At 51.0% G+C, this 9,491-nt stretch overlaps 1 protein-coding gene across 1 annotated transcript; it reads left to right on the top strand.

Annotated features, from left to right (window-relative positions):
* Positions 1-1,403: 1,403 nt before the first annotated feature.
* Tubb4a (tubulin, beta 4A class IVA) lies at positions 1,404-8,943 on the top strand. The gene is made up of 4 exons (NM_009451.4): positions 1,404-1,547; positions 2,665-2,773; positions 2,902-3,012; positions 7,257-8,943. The coding sequence occupies exons 1-4, from the start codon at positions 1,491-1,493 to the stop codon at positions 8,312-8,314; spliced, it is 1,335 nt and encodes a 444-aa protein (NP_033477.2). The 5' UTR covers positions 1,404-1,490; the 3' UTR covers positions 8,315-8,943.
* Positions 8,944-9,491: the final 548 nt, after the last annotated feature.

The following is a 9,491-nucleotide window of genomic DNA, read 5'->3' as shown; positions in this document are numbered from 1 at the left end:
GAGAGAGAGAGAGAGAGAGAGAGAGGAGGGAGGGAGGGAAAAGAGTCAGTCTTTGGCCAGCTGGCAACATCACAATTGGATCTATAATGAGGGAAAGCTGTCATGGTGTTTGTGAGCTGGGGCTCAATGGGGAGAGCACTTTCCAAGCATGCATGAGTCCCTTAGTCCTGTGCCCAACTCCATATAACCCCAGGGCATGGTGGTGCACACTCAGGAGGTAGAGGCAGAGGATCAGGAGTTTAAGGCCAGCTTGTTTACTTATTGAGTGGGAGGTCAGCTTGGACTGCATTGAGTGAGAAGTCAGCTTGGACTACACTATGCAGTCCCGAGGGGAAATCTCTCAAAGCAAGGAACACAGCAAGTAGCACCTATAACCCCTGGGGATGCTGGAGTTGGGGTGGGGAGCAGAAAAACCCATGGAATCCAGCACAAGAAGACAGTCTATGAATAGAACATTATGGATGGTAAAGATCAACAACGCATGGACACACTCTAACTTGAACCTATGCTCAGATAAACTCATGAACATACAAGCATGTTTCAGATGTCACTTTTAGACTATGTCACTTTTACAGCTATGTTGTAGATCTCTTGTAATCCTAGCATTCCAGAGATTGGAGGCAGGAAAGCCATGAGTTCAAGGCCAGCCTGGGCCATATAGTGATATAGGGGAACAATAGCTACATGGGAAAACTTGTACTTAAAGAAATAAATATCAATAACAAAGCAAAGATATGTTGAGGTGGGGAAAGCTCTCTGCTGTTGGTGGGATCCAATTATTTGTCTTAGCCCTAGTTTCTGAGACCTCCTGGGGGGTCAAGAGCCTTCCAGCGCTCCTCAGAACATAGAAGGAAATCTGTAGAAGGGTTCCAGAAGCGACTTCCAGGACTCAGCAGTGTCTCACATGCACCTGCCACCTTCAAACCAAACTCCACTGTGGAGAGCCTGGAGCTCAGAGTCACCGTTCTTCCCCACCTATACAAAGGTTCTAAGGAAGGGGGTCTCGAAGGAATGAAGAAGGGAGAAGCAGACAGAGAAATTGAGGCAGGGGCTGGGGCTGAGAGGGAGGACATTGTCCTAGATGCTATTTACAAGATTCCGAGGTGCCTTTCCATCCAGTCTCTATGAAATCAGAGTGGAAAGAAAGAATGGTGCCTGACAACGGAGCCTGAGGGGAAACTAGAGTGGGGATACACCGGGACCCTGAGGTCTCAGAGAAAGAGCTTGACGGAGGAGATCCCTACTTTTCCGAGGCCCCTCCCTCCATCCTCCTCCATTACTCCAGTCCCTCCATCCTTCACTGCAAGCATCCTAGGCGGGCCCAGGAGGCGGAGCACGCGGGTGACCCAGCGGTGACGTGAGTACTGCTCCGCAAATATAGAGACGCCCGGGGGCGCAGAGACAGAGCTCCGCAGCCATCTCGTCCAGAGCTAGAGCCACAGCGGCCGGTCGACACCCGTCCATCAGACGCCACCAGCAGCGCCACCACCATGCGGGAAATCGTGCACCTGCAAGCCGGTCAATGCGGTAACCAGATCGGGGCCAAGGTGCGTCGGACTGAGTAGAGGGTGGGAATGCACAGGGGCTCAGAGAGGGGTTATTGGCTCTCCCAAGGCTCACCCAGGAATTTTGCATCCTAGGTGGAGGAGGGGAACCAGGGCAGAGCCAGACTGGGAACAAAGAGGCTGATGGGGGCAGGGCCTGGCCTTATGTCTCTTGGCCACAGCTGGCCTCACAGCTGGGCCACTGTCACCCTCAGTTGCCTGGAACGAAGAGGCACGGCCCCTCCTCCCAGGGCTGCTGCCGGGATGGACTGGCACCAAGTGGCTCTGGTGGGGCCAAGCCTCTCCCTACCCCCAACTTCTCCCTTCTTGCTGGCTCATGCTTTGCTGTGGCTCTGAGTTCCCAGTTACCTCACAGACAGACAGTCAGCAACTGAAGAAGTGGCTTTAAGAGTGTCCTAGACACAGCATCTCTCAGCCCTTCCCGACTAACACTGTGACCCACTCTGACATCTTAGCACTTGGTGGATAGAGGCAGGAGCCCAAAAATAGCTTCCCATACACAGTAAGTTGGAGGCCAGCTTGGGCTACGTGAAACCCTGTGTCAAAAAAATAAGGGGTGGGGGCTATAACTCAATAGGTTGAACCTTTGCCCAGGTGTTGTGGTATACACCTGTCATCCCAGCCACTAGGCTAGGTTGAGGCAGGAGGATCAAGAGTTCAATATCATCCTAAACTATCTAGTGAATTTCAGGCTAGCCTGGGCTTTGGGAGACACTGACTAAAAAAATAATACAAACACATACATACATACATTCATACATATATACATATATATATACATACATACATTAAATTTTAAGACAATAAGTAAAAAAAAAAGCTATTCTACACATTTCATCATCAAACAAACAATAGGACAAGCAACATGGTTCCCCCAGGGCTCATGGCCAAGATTGACAACAGGAGCATGCATATGAATGCACACACACAGAAAATGGTTTTTTAAAAGGTTTTAAAACTATAACAACAAAAACAAAAACAAAAAAACTATAACAACAAAAGGAAAATCTATTCACTTTGCTCCCCCCTCCCCCTCATTTTGCTCCCCTCTCACTTTGCTCCCCCTCCCCCTCACTTTGCTTCCCACCCCCACCCCCAGTTCTGGGAGGTCATCAGTGATGAGCACGGCATCGACCCCACTGGGACCTATCATGGGGACAGTGACCTCCAGCTGGAGAGGATCAATGTCTACTACAATGAGGCCACAGGTAGGGTAGTCAGTGGGCTGGCACGGGCGTGGGAGTGGGGGGGCACTGTCACGAAGGGACAGGATGTGCCCTGGAGCCTGCTGGACCTGGCACTCAGCCCAGCCACCCTCCATCTGCCATCCCCACAGGTGGAAACTATGTTCCCAGAGCCGTGCTGGTCGACCTGGAACCCGGCACCATGGACTCTGTCCGCTCCGGCCCTTTTGGCCAGATCTTTCGGCCAGACAACTTTGTATTTGGTGAGTCCCTCTCTGGTGTGGGTGCACAACACTTTTGTTTTCGTTTCTAAGTGCTTTAAGAACATTCTGTAACTAGCACCAAAGAACCTACCTTGACAGGGCAGTCAGGGATTTGATTAGGCACATCAAGAGAACCCTGGGGAGACATCAGACACAGCTGAGGGGCTTCCTTAAAGAAAAGGTTCTGGGTTTAGATGGGGTAACCTAGCCTAGGGTAACCACCAACTCTCTATATAGGTGAGATTAGCCTTAAACTAATTTATGGAACTTAACCCTAACTTCCTGACCTTTTGGGATGGCCCATGGGTTTCTGTGGGGCTGGGGGTAGAGCCTAGGGCTTTGTGCGTGCCAGAGGAGCACTCTACCCATGAAGGCCAACCCCTATAAGAGCACTCTACCCACTGAGCCCCAGCCTCAGAGGAGCACTCTACCCACTGAGCCCCAGTCTCAGAGAAGCACTCTACCCACTGAGCCCAACCCCAGAGGAGCACTCTGCCCCCTGATCCCAGCCTCAGAGGAGCACTCTACCCATTGAGCCCAGTCTCAGAGGAGCACTCTACCCATTGAGCCCAGTCTCAGAGGAGCACTCTACCCACTGAGCCCAGTCTCAGAGGAGCACTCTACCCACTGAGCCCAACACCAGAGGAGCACTCTGCCTCCTGATCCCAGTCTCAGAGGAGCACTCTACCCATTGAGCCCAGTCTCAGAGGAGCACTCTACCCATTGAGCCCAGTCTCAGAGGAGCACTCTACCCACTGAGCCCAACCCCAGAGGAGCACTCTGCCCCCTGATCCCAGCCTCAGAGGAGCACTCTACCCACTGAGCCCAGCCTCAGAGGAGCACTCTGCCCCCTGATCCCAGCCTCAGAGGAGCACTCTACCTACTGAGCCCAGTCTCAGAGGAGCACTCTACCCACTGAGTGCAACCTCAAAGGAGCACTCTATCCACTGAGCCCCAGCACCAGAGGAGCACTCTGCCTACTGAGCCCCAGCACCAGAGAAGCACTCTACCCACTGAACCCAGCTCAGAGGAGCACTACCAACTGAGTCCCAGTCCCAGTCCCAGTCCCAGAAGAGAACTTTGCCCACTGAGCCCAGCCTCAGAGGAGCACTCTAACCACTGAGCCCCAGCACCAGAGGAGCACTTTGCCCACTGAGCCCAGTCTCAGAGGAGCACTACCCACTGAGTCCCAGTCCCAGAAGAGCACTCTGCCTGCTGAGCACAGCCTCAGAGGAGCACTCTACCCACTGAGCCCCAGCCCCAGAGGAGCTCTCTGCCTGCTGAGCCCAGTCCCAACCCTCTGGAGACAGTGTGCTTAGGAAGGATGTGAGCAGGATTTTGTAGACACCACGCTACTTTCTAGAAGGGATCTGAGCTCAGAGAAGTCGGTCCACGACCACAAGGTTGGTGTTTGTCAAGATGGCAGAGAGGGAGCAAGCAGGTGACTGTTCTGTTCTCTGCTTCAGTCCCAACAAGTGGCCTTGGGCAAGTGAGTTTCCCTTTCTGGTGGATACAAGATTTGTGGAAGATAATGTGTGCCTGAGCGGGTATGGTGACTACAAGGCCCTCTGGAAACGACTGTAAACAAATACAGAGAAGTGAGGTGGACCAAAGAACGTACACACAAAGTGTACTTCTGAGAGACAGACTGGGAGGATGAGGAGTTAAGAAAGGAAGGCAGAGAGGAAAGATAAGGAAAAATTAAGTAGAGGTGTGGGAGATGACTGTAAAGTGTTCAGTATGCAAGCATAAAGATGTGAGTTCAAATCCCAAGCACCCATTTAAACATACAGGCACAAGAATTTATGTCTGTAGCCATAGCTCTGGGGAGAGTGGCAACAACAACAAAAAAATCCCTGGAGCTCACTATCATGCCAAGTGTTGAGTTCTGGTCAAGCGAGAGACCATGTCTCGTAGTAACAAACAAACAAGGTGGTGAGAGATAGAGGCAGACACCAAACATTGCCCTCTGGCCTCTGTGCACGTGTGTAGACACAGGCATGCACACACAGGTACACACACACACACACACACACAGGTGAAATGGAGCAGAGGTCTGCTGGAGGTGAGGGAGGGGCTGTGAATACCGGTGGAGAAGGAATTCCAGGCAGACCGACTGGCCTGTGCAAAGGTCCCAGAGCAGGACACAGCCCTTTGTGATGGAGGAGCAGCCAGCCAGGAGGCCCATATGACTGCCTATAGAAGAGGGAATGAGGAAACATGGAAGACCAAGAAGGAGGGAACAGGGCAGAGGGAGGCCACCTTGTGGACTGCAGGGCCAGCAGGAATGGTGTAGGAGGTGAAAGAGAAGCCTTTGGGACCTGACTGAAGTCACCAGCATCCTCTGACCGATGCGGGAAGAACAGATAAGAGACAGAACCTAGTCAGGGGACTAAGAGGAGGCAGGAGAGATTTTCAAAGCTTGCATGAGGTATAGTTTTACTTAGCTTTTTTGCAGTAGCCTTCTAGCTTCTGGATGAGGGTGTGGCAACATTGAAACAGTTACTATTAACTTTAATTATTATATCACACGATAATGGGGGCTGGAGAGATGGTAGTAGCAGCTGACAGCACTCTGCTCTAGCAGGGGACCCTGTTTGGTCCCCAGGATCCTGGTGTGGTGCTTCAACCATCAACTCCAGAGCACTTGACACCTCTGAGGGCACAGACACACAGACAGAAACCCGCTCATGCTCAAAAATATGTAAATAAAATAACAATTGAAAGATAACTATAGAATTAAATTAACTACATTTTAATAGTTGATTGTTTGATAATAAAGTATTGATTATTATTTGTGCCTATTACTATATTAAATGCTTGTTGTCAGTAATAATAGTAATAGTTGTGCTGTTACACAGTAAGGTTACTACAGACAATAACAATATATAGGATCCCATGTAGCTGAAGGGAAATTTAAGGTAAATAAAACATTGATGTATGTTTGGGGTAGTTGGTATCTTTATCCTAATTCAAACAACGTACAGTATGGACCTGTATCAAAATACAATGTGCCCCCACACACAAATGTGTATGATTTTATGTCTTGGCTAAAAAAATAAATCTGGAGGCTGAAGCAGAGGGTGTGAGAAGAACAGATGGAGGCAGAGGCAGGAGGGGACAGGACAGGGTGGGTACTTGCCTGGGTCCAGGGTCCAGAACCACAGACACTGGGTTTCCTGATGTCTGTCAGCATCTCAGTGTTCAGTGGAGCACAAGGAACAGGAGTTCAAGGTTATCCTGAGCTACATGGTGTTAGAGAACAGCCTGGGGTACGTGAGAGCCCGTGCTCAATAAACAAATGACCTAGAGCCAAGCATGGTAGTCTATTCCTGTCATCCAAGCCCTTTCCAGGCACAAAGCCAGACGCTCATGAGCATCCAGGGCTACACAGTGAGAACCCGCATAAAGAAAGAAAGAAAATCTACCTGAGACAAACCACTAGAGGACTGGAGAGACAGCTCGGTGGTTAAGAGCATGTGCTGCTCTTCCAGAGTACCTGAGTTGAAGTCCCAGTACCCATGTCAAGTGGCTCACAGCCACCTCCTATATCCACAGAGACACTAATATCCTCGTCTGGTCTGTAGGGGCACATATACTTATCTGCATGCACACACACATAAAAATAGAGCTTTTTTGGTTGGTTGGTTGGTTGGTTGGTTGGTTGGTTGGTTGGTTGGTTGGTTTTTAAGTCTCACTGTGTAAACAGGCTGGCCTTGTGCTCCCCCTCCCCAGTGCTGAGTTTAAAGGTACACACTACCACATCCAGCTAGAACAAAGCTATTAAAATAAATAAATGAGTGAATGAATGAATGAATGAATAAAATAAAATAAAACTAATCACCACAGTCCCCAAAAGTAAATTAAATCAGTAAAATAACAATAGTGCTAGCATTATTCTTCCAGTCTTTTCATTGTTATCTATTAACTACTGAATCTCATGTAGCACAGGCTGGCCTCCAACTCATCATGTAACTGTAGCTAGTCTTAAATGCCTGGTCCTACAGCTGCTACCGCCTAAGTACTGCAGTAAGAGTGTGGCCAACACATCTGGTTTCTGTTGTGGCCAGGTTAGAACTCTAGGCCTCCTCCGTGCTAGGCAGTGCTCCATCCATGGAGCCCAGCCAGGTACTCTTATCATTTTCTAGTCTAATGATTCAGATACCAGGGTGCAGTGCAGATGGATGGGTTGGAGAGTCCACCCCTTCTCCATGCCTGCGAATTCAACGCTGTCGCTTCCCCAGGTCAATCCGGAGCAGGCAACAACTGGGCCAAGGGTCACTACACCGAGGGCGCGGAGTTAGTGGATGCCGTCCTGGACGTGGTGCGCAAAGAGGCGGAAAGCTGCGACTGTCTCCAGGGCTTCCAGCTCACCCACTCGCTCGGAGGTGGCACCGGCTCAGGCATGGGGACCTTGCTCATCAGCAAGATCCGAGAGGAGTTTCCAGACAGGATCATGAATACGTTCAGCGTGGTGCCATCACCCAAGGTGTCTGACACGGTGGTGGAGCCCTACAATGCCACACTGTCTGTGCATCAGCTGGTGGAGAACACTGATGAGACCTACTGCATCGACAACGAGGCCTTGTACGACATCTGCTTCCGCACGCTCAAGCTGACCACGCCCACCTACGGGGACCTCAACCACCTCGTGTCAGCCACCATGAGTGGAGTCACCACCTGCCTACGTTTCCCGGGCCAGCTCAATGCAGATCTACGCAAGCTGGCTGTGAATATGGTGCCATTCCCCCGTCTCCACTTCTTCATGCCAGGATTCGCACCCTTGACCAGCAGGGGCAGCCAGCAGTACCGGGCCCTCACCGTTCCTGAGCTGACCCAACAGATGTTCGATGCTAAGAACATGATGGCTGCGTGTGACCCGAGACACGGTCGCTACCTGACTGTGGCTGCTGTCTTCCGGGGACGGATGTCCATGAAGGAGGTAGACGAGCAGATGTTAAGTGTGCAGAGCAAGAACAGCAGTTACTTCGTTGAGTGGATCCCCAACAATGTCAAGACAGCCGTATGTGACATCCCACCCCGGGGCCTGAAGATGGCAGCCACCTTCATCGGCAACAGCACTGCCATCCAGGAGCTGTTCAAGCGCATCTCGGAGCAGTTCACCGCCATGTTCAGACGCAAGGCCTTCCTGCACTGGTACACGGGCGAAGGCATGGACGAGATGGAGTTTACGGAAGCAGAGAGCAATATGAACGACCTGGTGTCCGAGTACCAGCAGTACCAGGATGCCACTGCTGAAGAGGGCGAGTTCGAAGAGGAGGCTGAAGAGGAGGTGGCTTAAGTCTCCTGCCATCACTCTGTCCCTGGGGCCCACCAGCAAAGCTTTGACCCTAAGCATCACACCCCTGCACCTAGTTGCCTCATTCCCTAGGACCCCATGAGCATCTTCACCATGAGGGCCAAGCCCAGGTTGCTTCTATTTGCTTCACCTTTAACTCCTAAACCCCACTGTCTCTCCAACCTGCCAGGGAAGGGCTCTTCTAGTTCCCATGAGCGCCCCTCAACACATGTACACACACACACACACTCCACCTTCTTAGATCTTGAAAATCCTTTCCTTTATGCCCTGTCCCTTCCCCAGCACTCCTGAACCATTCTCCTCCACCTCTGACATGCCCAGATATTTCTCTAGATCTTAACATTTTCCCCAGCCTCCAAGTCCTCTCACCTTGCCTTACCTCTGACCTCACAGCTACCCACTCCTGACCCAGCACCTTCACTCTGGCTCCCGTAAGTCCCCGTATGTTCCTGCCCTTGTGCCTTAGTTCAGTTCCTACCAGAGAAGTGCTGAAGGACGAGGAAAAAGAGAGGCCTGTTGCCTGGGGTGAGAGAGCCCCTCCCTAAAATCCACCCCACCCTGCTCTCCCCTGCTGACCCTCCATCAATAAATGAGTCATTGCTTTGGTGTGGTTTCTGTTTGATTTAGTTTCTTCTCTGAGTGCAGCTAGGGAGTGGAGGGGCCCACCAGCCACTGAAGATCAGCTCCTGGAGTGGTGGGGTACAGGGATTGCAGAGCCAAACAGACCAGGCTAGACCAGAGCAACTCTGTAGTGTAAGATAAGCCACTTGCACACCAGGAACATGCATACTGGGGCCACAGTCTGTACTTTGGAAAGATGGACCTGAAGGTCACTGGATCTCCCCCATCCCGTCCCCCCCCCCTTTCCAGTGTGGCCACACTGAATCACTGAATGCATCTTCTGCATTTTGTTTGGTTTGGGTTTTGGTGTTTTTGAGACAGGATCTCCCTATGTAGAGAGTTCCAGGTTGTCCTGGGACTCACCGTGTAGCCCAAGCTGGCCCTAAACTCACAGAGCTCTGCCTGCCTCTGCCTCCTGAGAGCTAGGATTAAAGGTGTAGCTGATTGGCTTCTCAAGGATGGGTAGCCACGCTTAAGACTTCTTTTTTTTTTTTAATTTTTTTCAGTATAATATTGATTTTATTTCTAATTGTGTGAA

The sequence above is a fragment of the Mus musculus genome, chromosome 17 (genome assembly GCF_000001635.26).
Source record: "Mus musculus strain C57BL/6J chromosome 17, GRCm38.p6 C57BL/6J".
In the NCBI taxonomy this organism is placed as follows: domain Eukaryota; kingdom Metazoa; phylum Chordata; class Mammalia; order Rodentia; family Muridae; genus Mus; species Mus musculus.
This window is presented reverse-complemented; position numbering and strand designations above follow the sequence as displayed.

Coding starts and splice junctions, on each gene's coding strand:
- Tubb4a (NM_009451.4), top strand. CDS start 1,491: ATGCGGGAAATCGTGCACCTGCAAGCCGGTCAATGCGGTAACCAGATC. Junction 2,774..2,901: donor CTACTACAATGAGGCCACAG/GTAGGGTAGTCA, acceptor CCATCCCCACAG/GTGGAAACTATGTTCCCAGA. Junction 3,013..7,256: donor GCCAGACAACTTTGTATTTG/GTGAGTCCCTCT, acceptor TCGCTTCCCCAG/GTCAATCCGGAGCAGGCAAC.